This window comes from Doryrhamphus excisus, chromosome 21 (genome assembly GCF_030265055.1).
Source record: "Doryrhamphus excisus isolate RoL2022-K1 chromosome 21, RoL_Dexc_1.0, whole genome shotgun sequence".
NCBI classification, from domain to species: Eukaryota; Metazoa; Chordata; class Actinopteri; order Syngnathiformes; family Syngnathidae; genus Doryrhamphus; species Doryrhamphus excisus.
This window is the reverse complement of record NC_080486.1, coordinates 6958864-6974356: the sequence shown is the minus strand read 5'-3', so window position 1 is coordinate 6974356 and position 15493 is coordinate 6958864. Positions and strand designations below refer to the sequence as shown.

Genomic DNA, 15493 nt, shown 5'->3' with positions numbered 1-15493 from the left:
TGTATATATACTGTATGTGTGTTTGTTATCTCTGTAGAGTGTGTGCAGACCTCCTGCAGCCTCACCATGACAATGAAGGGCCTGTCCAGCAGCCACAGTCACCATCATGCCATTGTTTGTGACCCCTCCTATGACTCCATGACCCTGGGTCACTCGGATCGTCAGCCCTACTACCTGAACCCAGGCGAGGCTCACCCTGCTGAGCGCCCATGCTACACCCAGCGGAGCTCTTTCCAGTCTGAATGCAGTGCCTACCCAGACCTGGCCAGCTGCACCTTCCCTCGCAGACATTACAGCTCCCACCATGAGCTGAAGGAGGAGTGTGGGCCTCTGGTGCCTTACACAGGGCCAACAGGAAGTGCTAAAGGCAAAAACAACAACAACCGGCTGTCTTCTAACCTGATGGAACAGTTTGATCACCAAGCTCCTGCACGGCGAGAAGGCTACCACACGCTGCAGTACAAGCATGCGGCGGTAGAACACCAGCGCAGTGACAGTCCCGGGCGAATCCGCCACCTTGTTCACTCTGTTCAGAAGCTTTTCACCAAGTCGCACTCCTTGGAGGGACCCTCAGGGTCTGGTACTACTGGGAGGATGAATGGTGGTAAAAACAGCCCAGATGACCCACCTTCTTCATCCGGAACCCTCAAACACAGCAAACGCAGCAAAAGCAAAGACCGATCCAAGTCCGAGCCCAAGATGCGTAGCGCCATCTCTGGCTACTGGAGCTCAGACGACACCCTGGACCGGGAGGTGTGCCTGTACCACCATCACAGCGGAGGACAGCCATCAGGGGTCATGACCATGGGGCGACATCCGGACAAGTCACAGTCACAGTACTTCATGGAGTCCTACAACACCATCAGCTCCCACTCCCTGAAGACATCTCGTAGCAACAACGATGTGAAGTGCTCATCCTGCTCGGGGAGCGGCAAGGGAGGCCTCCCGCTGTTGGGCCCGCTCGATGGCCAAGTCCAGCTCAAGAAGAGCTCGTGGTCTTCGACGTTGACGGTGAGCAGAGCAAGAGAGGTCTACCAGAAGGCCTCAGTCAACCTAGATAACGCTCTAGTGAAAGCCGAGCAGGGACGCACCTGCCACTTCCTGCAGGTAGGACGGTTACAGCAGCTAACCCCCCCTTGCATGTCATGCTCCATGCAGCCTCAAAGGGCCACCTGCTGCTCCTTCATGAGACACCTCCTTTTGTCCCCAACCATTTGCATTATCTTTTTTGACAGTGACGCTTCCATCATGATGTCCTCATCAAACACAGTTTTTGTTTACTGTATGTCTATCTGCTTTGAACTATTCATGTGTTGGCATGTGGATGTTTGCATCATATTGAGCACGAGTTTTCTACTCCACACACTTTGACCACTTCTCAGCTTGTGTCCAACAGAACATGTTTGTCAGCTTTGCTAGGGGCTTCATGACATGAGGTGACATTGTTTTCACATTCACGCTTCGACAAATATCTGATTTTTATCCTGTCAAGAAGGTCACAGCTTGAACCAAGAAAACTTTTTTCCCCTTGGTGTTTATCAGCGTCTGCAGCAGCAGCCCCCCACACATCAAAACATGCAGTAAGATCAAGCTATCTTATCTCACATCTGTGCTGCTGAAGATGAAAGTTGTTGTAAGCTCTCCATGTGAGATGCTGCCTGTGGATGAAACCTCCAAGAAAAGAGAGAAAATCCAGGCCACAGAGGACGATGGCAGGCTGTAGAAGTTGGAAAACAGAACAGGAACATAAAACAGCGAGAGTGAAAGTGACTGCATTTTAAGAGCAGGGGAAATGAGAGGGTACATTAGGGAAGGGATGCCAGTGTACCACAGCGACATTCTTTGCAGCCATTATGTTTCTCCAAAGACGGACGAGGTCTTCTTTTACTGTACTGGATGCCAAATCAAGATGGCTGCACATAGATGAATGCGAAAGGGAAGTCACATGATACCGCTGCTGGTTGATGTGATTACCAAGCATGACCTTATTTAGCTAATGTTTTTTGACAGCTTTAGACTGATTAGATGTTGGATGATGTCAAGGTCAGTCTGGTATGTAAGCACATACAGTATATTTATATAGAGTGGTGTGAAAACATGTATGCCCCCTTCCTGATTTCCCATTTTTATGCATGTTTGTCACACTTTCAGATCATCAAACAAATTAGTCAATGACAACACAACTGAACACAAAATGCATTTTTTAAATGAAACTTTTTGTTATTAAGGGAGGAAATAAAATTCAAAGCTACATGGCCCTGTGTGAAAAAGTGAACCCTAAAGCTAATAACTGGTTGGTCCACCCTTAGCAGCAACAACTGCAATCAAGCGTTTGGAATAACTTGCAGTGAGTCTCTTAAAGCGCTGTGGAGGAATTTTGGCCCACTCATCTTTGCAGAATTGTTGTCATTCAGACACATTGGAGGGTTTTCCAGCATGAAGCCTTTTTAAGGTCACGCCACAGCATCCCAAAAGGATTCGGGTCAGGACTTTGACTAGGCCACTCCAAAGTCTTCATTTGGTTTTTCTTCAGCCATTCAGAGGTGGACTTGATGTGTTTTGGATCATTGTCCTGCTGCGGAACCCAGGTTGGTTTCAGCTTGAGGTCACCAACAGATGGCCATACATTACAGAATTCCTTTCCCCATTTATCATAGCAGATCTTCCAGATCCTGAAGCAGCCCCAGCCACTACCACCACCATATTTTACTGTTGGTATGGTGTTCTTTTTCTGAAATGCGACATTACTTTTATGCCAGATGTAATGGGACACACACCTTCCAAAAAGTTCAAGTATTTCCCCAAAGGTCTTGGGATCATCAAGATGTTTTCCTGCAAAATTGAAGCAAGCCTTAATGTTCTTTTTGGTTTTGGTTTTGGAACTCTACCATGCAGGCCATTTTTGTCTTTTTTAAGTGTCTTTCTTATGGTGGAGTCAGACCTTAACTGAGGCAAGTGAGGCCTGCAGGATGTTGTAGGGTCTTTTGTGACCTCTTGGATGAGCCGTGGCTGTGCTCCTGGGGCTGTGCTCCTTTTGTTGGTTGGCCACTCCTGGAAGTTTCAACACTGTTCCATTTTTTTGCGATTTTGTGGATTATGGCTCTCACTGTGGTTCACTGGAGTCCCAAAGCTGAAGTAATCGCTTTATTTTTTTACACTGGGACAGCTCAAATATCTTTGTTCTCATTTGTTCCTGAATTTCTTTAGATTTTGGCATGATGTCTATCTTTTTGTCTACTTCAGTTAAGGCAAGTCCTATTTAAGGGATTTCTTGATTAAGAATAGGTGTGACAGTAATCAGGCCAGATTACTACAGGCCAGACAGAGTATGGCTCAAGAAATTGAACTCAGGTGAGATAAACTACAGTTATGTTTTAACAGGGGTCATTCACTGTTTACACACAGGGCCATGTAGGTTTGGGTTGTTTTTAAACCTGAATAATAAAAAGTTTCAACTAGGAACTGCACTTTAATCATATACAATCTTTGTGTGAAACATGAGGATGTATTTATTTCACTTTTCTGTGCGTTATAATGCCAGAAAGTGAGTTCATATGAGCTAGCTAACAATGCACATCATTAGGACACACCTACTTCGACTACGAAACCCTCTAAAAAAAATTCTCATCTTTCATCTTGGCAGTCCAATTCATTCATTCATTCACTAAAGCATAATAAATATATTTCATTTGACTTGCTGCTAAACAGCTTGTCCTGCTGTGAAGAAAAATGCTGGCTTTTCCTCTCTATGGAAGGATAAGGTAACTAGCAGCTCACTTCCAGCTCACATCCCTTTCTAGGACTAGCGAGTACTGCAAAGTGCTTCCTGTATGTCATTTCTGTGTATTTTATTGTCTGATTAGCAAGAATAATGATGTCACACTTACATTACGAGGGCTGTAGAAATGTATAGTTTATAATAAATGTTTCTACATTCCAACCTACAGACTAGCAGACTCACTGAGTGCACTGAGTTGGATTATGGTAGTCTTGGATGAGTTGGAAATGGTAGTCTTGGATTTCTGGACTATATTTGATTGAGATGTGGAGCTGTACAAATTCAGCGATTTTTACTGAGGAACATGTTAAAATTATAGGAATCATACAGAAATATTTTATGTTATTATTATTCCTATTTTTATTTGTCATTATTACATGCATCCACTGACTGCACGTCACTGATACATAAATCTCACTGCCTGGGACACATGCATGGTCATTGCTCATAACACTGGCATGGCATCAAAACATCTGCAGTCAAAGCTGAGCATTAGACTGCATAATCTTTGTATTGATTCTCTTGGTGTGTGCAGGTGTGCCTAATGTTATTAATGTTGTGCGCCTCTGTGTAGGTGCCTCAAGATGACTGGAGCGGATTCTCCCCGCTGGCCAAGGATGATGAGATCCCATGCCGAAGAATGCGAAGTGGCAGCTACATCAAGGCCATGGCTGAGGATGACAGTGGCGACTCAGACAGCAGTCCTAAACCTTCACCTAAGGTTCAAGCGCGACGGGCCAGCTACCTGAAGGCCACGCAGCCTTCGCTCACCGAGTTGACCACTCTTAAGTAAGTTCTTCCAACAGCATTGGTAGTTTGTGTGGTGACCAATGAGTGCACATTCAGTAGACATGCACGTTTTCCAGGTGCTGTTTCAGAGGATAGTGACAAAAACTAGTGGGTGCAGAGGTTGTCCTAGAAGGAACTGATGATATATAAAAAAAAAGGAGAGGTTGACGCTGTGATCACAACATTCAGCCGAGTACAAAAATCAGCACAGCTTCCATCAGGCTTGATTCCTGATTGGCTGCGGTTCATTAATCTTACTTCATCCACACAGCAGCACCCTGAGACCTTGCTGTTCCCCCTGCTCAGGTGATGCTGATTATAAAGTAGGGCTGCCACAATGGATATCATTGGCCCAGCCCGTAATCAACCCCTCAGGGAAATGAGGATAACGTGTGGCTGGAGATAAGGTTGCTGGTAGATTCCTCTTTGACCTGATTTCCACTCTGACCATTCACTGTTGATTTCAGGCTTCATAGCTCTTTCTATGGTGGTCTCACTGAGGAGGCAGGCCCTCATTCCTAGCTTCAATCAAGCCAGGAGAAGAAAGAGAGCCTGAGCGGGAGAAAATGGCAGAACAAAATGGTGATCAAGCAAAAAAGTAGTCACATTTTGAAGACATTGTTCCAACAAACTTGTAGAAATCATTTAACATGAAGGAGGCCCTGACATTTAGCGTTTACTTGGATTGTGTTTGCATTCAAAGTCTAGCTGACCATTAAAGTGGATTTCCTCATCCTCTCCTTTTCTTCTCAATGATGCTTTGCTTTAGTAACAACATGCTATTTTAAGCGTAAATGCAACATTAAAGCCGACCTGCCCTGAAGGCAGACACGCTGCCGTGTGTGTGCAGTATGTATTTCTCTATAAAAGGCTTTCATATGAGGCAAGGATGAATTACTGAGATGCTTCATTTGTTTAGCTTAATGCTGCCTGACGTAGTCTCTTCTCACACTGTGGGGGAGGGGGGCGGCATACTGGGCAACACGATACGAGTTAGGTGAGCGCTAATGAGACACCTTTTTCTCATCATTGATGTGAGGAAGCTTTGTGTGTGTGTGTGTGTGTGTGTGTGTTGTTGCGTCAGATTGACCGTCTTTTGTCCTGTGCTTCAGTCTTTCAGAAATAAAGTTCAAGGACACGCCGTCTTAGCCAACATGCGTGTTACTGTAGTTGGAAGCTGGGTGATAAGAAACGGATGTGGATTGATGTGCATCATGCTACACTAACACCTTCTTCTCACGCTCCCTTTTTATCGCTCTTGTCTCGCTTCTAATGGCTTCATCTCACGTAGTTTCTCACCTTACGTTTCATTCTTCCTCCCTATTCTCTCTCAGGATCTCCACAGAGCACTCTCCCAAGCTGCAGATCAGGAGTCACAGCTATCTGCGGGCCGTCAGCGAGGTTTCTATCAATAGGAGTCTGGACAGCTTGGACCCGGCGGGGCTGCTGGCTTCGCCTAAATTCCGTTCCCGCAATGAGAGCTATATGAGAGCCATGAGCACCATCAGCCAGGTTGGTGTCTTTTACTCCTCCTATTCTATGTCCAATAAGGTTGGATAGGAGGGAGGGAAGCCCATCCTTAGCTTTCCTAAGCCCCAATTAACAATCAGGTCACCATCCTGGCAAAGTTTGAAGAGGAAGAAGAGCCAATTAGTTCCAACTAGAGTATGTGCTGCTTTGCTGCGCAAGAATAGCTCATGAAACAGGAAGCCCCCGTAACCAGTATTTTACCTCTTTAACATCCTCAATCTCTCTGGAATTTGCCATCAACACCATGCAGACGTTTGAAGCAAGAACATTCCATGCGGCCTTATAATTAATTATATGAATAATTCACCATGGGATTGATTAGCATATATATCTTGATTAGATTTGAGCAACTCAAAGACAATGTGAGGAACGGCAGAGAAAGTTTGATAAACTCAGTTTTACATTATTTTTGCTTTCTTTTTTTTTATTTTTTTTATTTTTTATTTTTTGTCCCGTCCAGCCATTGGGGCAGATAGTATTGTTGATCTAAATGCCCTTACATGCTAGACAGATTTGCTCTGTGTCAGGAATGGTGTTGGCTACAACTTCCCTGTGCCATGACATTTTATTTGCCGTTATTTGATGTTTTTGTTATGCCATTTGGATTATTTTTGCTTTCAACATAATGACATTTTAGTCAACTGACTGAAGGTAGTGCTAGGTAATGCTAGTACAGTAGCTGTGCTTGATTCATGGACCTCTGAGGCGTCCTTTTGTCCCTTCCAGCCGCTGCAAAGTCTTGAGGGGACGCACACAGTGGACCTGACATATACAGTACATGAATGTCACGGAACAAAGTGCTTGCTACTGCTCAAAAACAGTTGAATGGATTCAACCACAGAGGAATATCAACAAAGCTGTACAATCGTCACCTTTCCTAGCAACATTTCATATTTCACTCACACTTTCTTACCTTCCACACAATCGTGACGTTCTTTTATTTTTTACAGCGTATAAATGTTGTTTCAGACCAAGCCTGAGCCTTCAAGAAGCGTTGTGGGAAGTTGATTTTTGTAGTTCTGTGTTTTACCAGAGGCAGCGGTGTCTCTCTATTCTTTCTCTTCTTTCTCTTCTGCCTATTGTCTTCTGTATCCTGATTGGCTGTAGACCATTTCAGTCAATCTTCTACTTGCCGACTCCTGTTGTGGTCATGGCTACCAAACAAGCTACCTGTGTGAGCTCTTTGCTAAACACCAATGCTGTAAACAATAAAAGAAACAGAAGTAGCTAACCGTGCAAGGAAAATATGACAACAGGAGCATTATGTTTAACAAGGATACAAAAACGCTACAGCCAAACGGCGTCAAGACAAGAAGTCGCAGAGTGAAATATGCATGTGAGAAAAATGGTAATCCCTCTACTAGACCCAATCTTGTGTATTGTGTTGTGGCGTCTCACAACATTGTTTTGTGTTCTCGTTTTTATTATATGCAGATATTATATGAAGACAAAGAATTTGCTCTTGACCTGAAAAATTATGATTTCTAAGGCCATAAAATCATCCAGCTGCTTATTTTCTCTTCCAGTTTCCATGCTGACTTTGGATTGCGTCGTCTATTTTGATATAGTTAGCTTAGGGCCAATGGATGTGGTAAACACCACCTTTATTAACTAACTTATTAACTAACCAGCACCGTCCTCCGTGGCAATATCCACTTTATTATTGCTTGTACATGGAAGGCGTTATTCAAAGTCATAAGAAGTCTTCCTCATATTCCCCTCTGCCATGCACTGTCCTGGAATGCAGCTTTATTTTTCATTTTCTTGCCCTGTGCTTGTTTGACTCTGCCTTTGCATGCACATCCTAGCGTGTCTGCTGTGCTCACAGGTGAGCGAGGTGGAGGTGAACGGGCAGATCGAGGCGGTGTGCGAGTCGGTGTTCAGTGAGATGGAGTCACAAGCGGTGGACGCACTGGATTTGCCCATGCCTGGCTGCTTCCGCATGCGCAGCCACAGCTACGTGCGCGCCATCGAGAAAGGATGCTCACAGGAGGAAGAGGAGGAGGAGGCGGCGGCGAGGGGAGGTGGCGCCGGGGCCAACCGCAAGGCTGGGTCGCCCCCACGTACCACCACCACTGTCAGAACTATCCAGAGCAGCACAGGTTGGTCTACACATACACACCATGCGAGAAAGATGTTATGCAACATGCACCATCTTAGTAGAATAAGGTATTTCCCCATATAGTGATGAGAGCTAAATGATTCACGTATGATGGTGTGCAGTGAGCATGCATACACTATTTATGCTGAGTGGGTGAGTGCTGAGTTTCTTCCTTACATTGGGTGACTCACACTGGCCCTTTTTTTCCTGTCCTTTTTACTCCACTGCATCTTGTCCCATTAAAAGGCAACATGGTCCTAACCCCAGCTGCCACGCTAGTAGTTCATCAGATACAGTATATTCACCGCAAGTTGGACCAGTTCATTCATTCATTCATTCATTTTCTACCGCTTTTCCTCACGAGGGTCGCGGGGGGTGCTGGAGCCTATCCCAGCTGTCTTCGGGCGTAAGGCGGGCCAATCACAGGGCACATATAGACAAACAACGATTCACACTCACATTCATACCTATGGACAATTTGGAGTCGCCAATTAACCTAGCATGTTTTTGGAATGTGGGAGGAAACCGGAGTACCCGGAGAAAACCCACGCATGCACGGGGAGAACATGCAAACTCCACACAGAGATGCCCGAGGGTGGGATTGAACCCTGGTCTCCTAGCTGTGAGGTCTGCGCGCTAACCCCTAGACCACCGTGCCGCCCTGGACCAGTTCAATCAATTCAAAACGACCTGCAATTAAGATTTATTTAATTGCATTTCAAATTTGCTTTAAGTGACCTCATCATTGATTAACACAATGTTGCAGTTCAATATTGACCCCATGAAATCTCTGATGGGCCTTTACCGTACTTGCCTTGTCACAGCTCCACTTGCTATTGATTCTATTCTCGTACCAAAGGAAGGTGCTGAGCAGCTCGGAATGACGCATGTGCTACGGTTAGCTTAGCATGTTGCTATTGGACGAGGGACGAGGTCATAAAGCTGCTTCCCAAAGCGTGCTAAGTCTGTGCTAACGGCACAATTAAACACTGTGGATTGACTTGATTGTTCTATTGCACGCTGGTTGTTATTGATCTCTAAACACAGACTGATAAGAGGCAGAAAGGCGCATCCCCTGAGGAAGGAAGTAGGTAATGAAGATCATCTATCAGCTCAAGTCTTGAACGCTCGACAGCCGCTCCTCGTTTGGCACTCCCAAGGCTTGCTCGCTTTTTCTGACCCTTCGTGTGCTGTGGACTTCTGCTGCATGAGGTCAGCTGCAGCCGCCGTTAACACTCCTAAAAAATATATACATTAAAAGTAATGTTTCAGGGTGGGAACCTCTTGTGTAACTTGTTCCTCCTCCTTCAGCCTCTGGAAGGAGTGACAAAAACGTCAACATTCGAGGACACATCTAACACAAGAAATACCCTCAACGCTTTTTTAAAATAACCACATTAATGTGTGTTGTTGTCATGAGCACTTTAATATTTCAGTGGTTGTACAATGAAGGCAATGCATAGTGTGCATGCAGACGCTCACATGCATGCACAGGACTAACTGTATTTCCCAGGGAAGCAGTGGGAACACACAGTGAGAAGTGGAAAAGTTGTTTCTGTGAATATTGCATGATGTTTCTGAATGCAAGAGTATGCCTCTTCCTCCTGGGGGGGCAGCACTTTAAAAAAATACTTTTTTGGTGGCATTATGGGATGGTAGAATTTTGAGGAGTAAAAAGAAATTATTCCACTTTGAAATAAGGCAAAATATATACATATATCTAGATACATATATATGTATAGATAGATATTTATATGTCAAATGGTGAAATATTTTAATCAAATTAATCACAGTTAGTTAATCACATTAGATCAATTAGATTCCATTGGATTAATCACATTTGCATTTGTGTGGCATATACCCATTTGTACAGAATTTTATTAACAGAAAGGAACTGAACTGAAATTTTAATCCAACTAAAGGATTAATTTCAATCAGACTTTAACTGTGTTATTATGAGCAATACCATAAAGACACACCATACAGTGTAACCTGACTTTGCGTTTTGAGTATATTTATACAAAATTGTACTTCCACATAAATAGTTACACAGTGGCCTTGAAGAGGAGCCAGTGAAGGAGCAGCGGCTCTACTCTGAGACCTTCCCAGATGACCGAGCTTCTCACTCTCTCTTAGAGTGAGTGCAGCCACCCTACGGAGGAAACTCATTTCCGCCGCTTATATCCGTAATCTTGTTCTTTCGGTCAGGACCCAAAGCTCATGACCGTTGGTGAGGGTAGGAACATAGATTGACCGGTAAATTGAGAGCTTTGCCTTCCGGTTCAGCCCTCACTTCACCACGACGGTTCGGTACAGCGATCGCATTACTGCCGACACTGCGCCGATCTGTCTTTCGACCTCATGCTCCAACCGTCTTTCACTCGTCAACAAGACTCAGAGATACTTGAACTCCTCCATTTGGGGTGGAACCTTGCAATCCCCTTCCCCACTGAAACCATGGCCTCAGATTTGAAGGTCCATGTTAGCATTGATCTATTCTGCTGCATTGTTTTTCCCCAACTAACTAAATAACCAGCCAAGTAAATAAGTGGTGTGATGTGCCATCAATGAATCAACCTGCTGCTGAACTTTAATTAGAAAGAGTAGACACTCAGTGAGTAAAGGCTGGGAGCTGTGCCCATGTTTTCTCTTTCACGTCCAGCCTACACATCTTAGCATCCTCACTACTATTTCATTGAAAGGCTACAAACATCCTCCACCCTCAGTTTGCTCTCTCTCTGTATTGGAAGCGTGTGGCACTGTCAATCACTCAGAAGACCACCTCTTCATTTCATCTGGCAGTCCAGCTCTGAGCGTATGTTACAATCTGAGATGTCAGAGTTTTCTTCCATTCACCAATCTGACCACGCCAAACTCCTCCTGGATGAAATGCGGAAGAAAATGAGCTTAATTGCTCCGCACCGTAGGAGATAATGATTGCAGTCATTAATTCAGATGTGTGCAGTGCTTGAACTAAAATATTGTCACTTTGACTAACACTGACTTTGTATAGTATTATATAGTATTTATATAGTATTATCGGAAATTGTGTATTGTTTTCATTCAGTGCAACATCATCTTATTGTTACGGGTTGGTTGTACAATATAATTTGGACAACACTGCCCCCACAGGGTTGTAGTGTAACACAGCACCTGTCAATGGAATCATTAACACACAACTTATTGTAAGAGCTGACCAAATACTTCCATTATGGTGCATTGGTGTTTCGAAAGCTTATCGGATCATGCTAATGTTTTTTGTGTATGTAAATCCTGGTACCCGCGCTGTCCAGCAAGCTATGGTGGTTCATGTCCTTAAAATACATTACAAGGTTTAATTCACTTGGTAAAAGAAAGGTTTCTGAGTCACGGTGCTATGAATGGGACTGTCCCAGGTTGTGGGGTGCTGCGGGGGCGGCGTGCTGCGGAGGCATGTGTCCAGACACATGAGTCTACAGTGTCACTCTTAAACTCCACTGGAGACTGTTAGCAGCACGCAGCTCCCATGGCGTTATTTCAGTGTTTCTATGGCGCCATGCTTGGCGTGTGTGATTACTGGGTTCGCTTAGGTGAGTAAAGATTCTCCGCTGTCTTTATTAGCTTGTTGTTTTGGTAGCCGGAGTTGGGGCGGGCGGCAGCCATGGCCGCCGGTTGTTGCTGATTCAAGCGCTGGGAAGCAGGAAGTTGAGTCAACCTGCCTTCAAAATAAAATCTTCAGTTTAAGGGGAAGCCTGTTAAGAAGCAGATTCATTCTTAATTGTAACGTCTTGTACTAATTGATAAACGTTTGTGCCGACTATATTTACAGAATGCCCTCTGTCAGGGAATATTGGTGAAATTGTAAAACTGATGGACTTTAATTATGAAGCACGTAGAGGGACATGTTATTTTAATGAGTATAACTTGACATGTTGTCCATGCTGAGCACATCCTTTAGATGTGCTTATTCATCCTCCAGTACACAATGAATCTTCTCCAACTCTTTAAAACAGTACTCATCATAGTTTTATATATATACATATATATATATATATATATATATATATATATATATATATATATATATATATATATATATATATATATATATATATATATATATGTGTGTGTGTGTGTGTGTGTGTATATATATATGTATATGTGTGTGTATATATATATGTATATATATATATATGTATACTGTACTACATTTACTTACATTTCAGGATTAATCTAAAATACTTAACGCACTAATGCACAATTTCCTGTTGTGTTTTTTTTTTTGTTTTTTTTTTTTTAAGACAGCAGAATTCATGGTTCCATTTATCACAGCAAGTCTTCCAGGTCCTGAAGCAGCAAAACAGCCCCAGATCATCACACTACCACCGCCATATTTTACTGTTGCTGTGATATTCTTTCTGATATGCATTTTACACCAGATGTAATGGGGACACAGCTTCCAAAAAGTTACATTTTGTCTGGAGACCGGGTAGACCTGGGTTCTATTCTTCGCTTAGGCATCTCTGTGTGGAGTTTGCATGTTCTCCTCGTGCGTCTGTGGGTTTTGCACCACAGAAAATTCTTAATAAAATATTTTACATGGCATCCTCCTAATAAACACATTCAAAGATTAAATCGCTAGAGCTAACCCTTCCTTGCATTCCATCCATCTATGCCGCTTATCCTCACTAGGGTCGCAGGGGTATGCTGGAGCCTATCCCAGCTGACTTTAGGCGAGAGGCGGGGTACACCCTGGTTACAAAGTGTACCCAGGCCACATATAGACACTCACATTCATACCAAGTTGCCTAATCTAACATGCAAGAGGAAACTCCACACAGAGATGGACAAGCCAGATCCCATGACTGGGTGGCCTACATGTTAACCACTCCTCTACCGTGCGGCCCTCCTTGCATTCCACTACATATAAATAGCTGATAGCCTTTTGGTTGCCAAAATATGGAGATTAACCTACTTGTGCTCAGTCATGATAGCCAGGAAATGTTGACCAGTGTCCAGCCTTCTATTTTGGTGAGACGCCTGTGACAGGTGTGCATCACACACATTCTTTCTGACACAGCATTGCAGCATTTCACCTGAGTCATGGTCTCTCCAAATCTTTGAATGAAGCCCATACAGTACGGGGTCCTTTCAGGCTTCTAGGGTCATGTAGAGGTCAGGGGGGTAGGTTTTTTAACCACCCCTAAAGGCTCATTTTGGAGCCTCTACCAGTTATAGACAGTGGGGTGTCCATAGTAGACCCCACATACACAAAGATCCCTACTGTGACACATTTGTGCTGCCAACCATCTGTGAATGTGAGTCATACATGAGGTTCACTTCACGCTCCCCTGATTTCTGTTTCTGTTTCCAATCGAGTCCTCTGGTCCCTCGTGTATCAGACCCTCCTTGGTAGACTTCAGTATCACTTGGTGAAAAAGGTTAATTTAGTACATCAAATAACAACATTATGGAATAACTTTAACAGAAATGTTTGTCTCCACCAGAGGGAGCCAAACAGCTAATGTTCCAACCCTGTAAATAAATGACACAAAGCACAAGTCTTGTCTTGCAGCAGCTGTCACACATGACTGAAGTCTCACTTTGTGCCTTGTCAGTGCTTACTGGAAAGAAACGGAAAGGAAATGAGTGCGTGAGCGGCCTATCCAATCTTGTCTGATGTATATGTGTCTAAGAGACAGTGACATGTCCACTGGTGCAGTGCAGGAATGCCTTGCTTGCTCCTTCCTGTCAGACCTGGTTATTTCCCGCTCTTTAATTACAGGGACAGATGAAGCTCATGTCTTAGCAACATACGCCCCTACGTGTGTGTGCTCATCAAAGTTGGCTGCCTTCAAGGTGGAATTATTATTCAAAGAGGGGATGTCCATTAAACAGTGTCTCCCACGCACACCATGTTGTCATTCCACAGGCTTTGGTGATGCATCTATACGTGTGTGTGTGTTTGTGTGTGCTAGGATACAAGGGCCAGGTCGAGGCATGTTATGAAGTCCTGTGGAACAAGTACAAATACACATTAAGAACTAGAATAACGATGGGTGGTAGAAGTTCAGCAAGTGGTACACCTTCAAGTACAAATGTACCACCTCTTCAAGTCTGGATTTTTCTCTATGACAGCATCACCTTCTTGGCAGCAGTAATGAGCGAGGGCGAGTGTTGCCAGTAATGGTGGCCGCCTCCATTCATCTTCACGAGATGCACATCAGTGTTTACCTTTGAAGCTGCTGGGACCAAGCCCAAACTGGAGGCTGGCAGTGGCTAAAAGCTGTGGTTGTGTCGCCCTGGAGAGGAGATAAATCCCGGTCATGCTGGCGAATGACTTCATTCTGTCACGGCAGTCTGACAATGTGAGCTTGTGGCAACTCGTTGTTGCTCAAGTTGTTTTTAGTAAAGGTGTGGACACCAAAGCTACATCACTGATGTCTGCAGTTGACGTCTAGATGTGCTGACATATGCTGGCCTCACTAGAGATGAAGAGCTTGCAATTATGAAGTCTACCACTAGATGTCGTCATCACCCCAGCTGTGTTCAGTTCACTGTGTGCTGGAATATGATCATTAATACCTAAAGGTACCTAATTTGTTTAATATAGCGGGTATTGACTTTATATCATCACAGTATGGGTTATTTATTGGTGATTATTCTTGTGTGCTTCATAGAAGCATGAAAGAGCAGCATTCAGCTTTTAAGTTGCCACGTGTTTGTAATGTGTGCGTAAGATTCATTGAGGCTGTGATTGCTGCCATTAGGAGAGGAAGGCCTGATGTTTGGTTGTCTTTTGTCACAGGAAGCAGCACAACCTCGCTCATTCTTCTCCCTGAGCTGACACAAAAGAATGGCAGCTCTCTTAGTGCTTTCCTGTCTGATGGGACATTTTAGCATTTTAGGGCCCTTAAAATGTCCCATTGGGAGCAGTTTGGTGTGTTGGATCAGGTGGGCTTCACCTTTCCTCTCTCTCCTCTGCCTTACTTGTCTGTTGGCAATAGAAGTGCCTAGGATTTCCTCAGTGGTGACTGTGGCTGATCCTGATGGTTCCTGCACGCTAAGGCTAAAGAAAAAGCATGTATATTTGGTATATGCATATATAAGTTGTGCTTTGTTCTCAGCTTGACTCTAGATTGGACTCGACAGACAAGCTCTGCGGTGGGTGTTGCATTCACTGATCTGGGGGGAGTATGGCGTACTCTTCTCGCTCTTAGCTGGTTCTGGCTGGAAGTGGGTGGTTTGGGGCCGTGCAGCGTGGGAGGGCTCCGCTGGCAAATTAAAGACTTCTCTGTGAAAGTCCCAGACTCAGC

General features: G+C 44.2%; 1 protein-coding gene across 2 annotated transcripts in view; it reads left to right on the top strand.

Annotated features, from left to right (window-relative positions):
- dlgap1b (discs, large (Drosophila) homolog-associated protein 1b) overlaps nucleotides 1-15493 on the top strand; it is a 66254-nt gene that overhangs the window by 37099 nt on the left and 13662 nt on the right. The window contains exons 3-6 of one of the 2 annotated variants that reach the window (XM_058060867.1): nucleotides 38-1011; nucleotides 4353-4567; nucleotides 5902-6079; nucleotides 7926-8199. In XM_058060867.1, coding sequence (XP_057916850.1) covers nucleotides 67-1011; nucleotides 4353-4567; nucleotides 5902-6079; nucleotides 7926-8199 — 1612 coding nt within the window. In that variant the 5' untranslated portion in view covers nucleotides 38-66. Of the gene's footprint in view, nucleotides 1-37; nucleotides 1108-4352; nucleotides 4568-5901; nucleotides 6080-7925; nucleotides 8200-15493 lie in introns of both variants that reach the window. The other variant, XM_058060866.1, reaches the window with a different exon arrangement.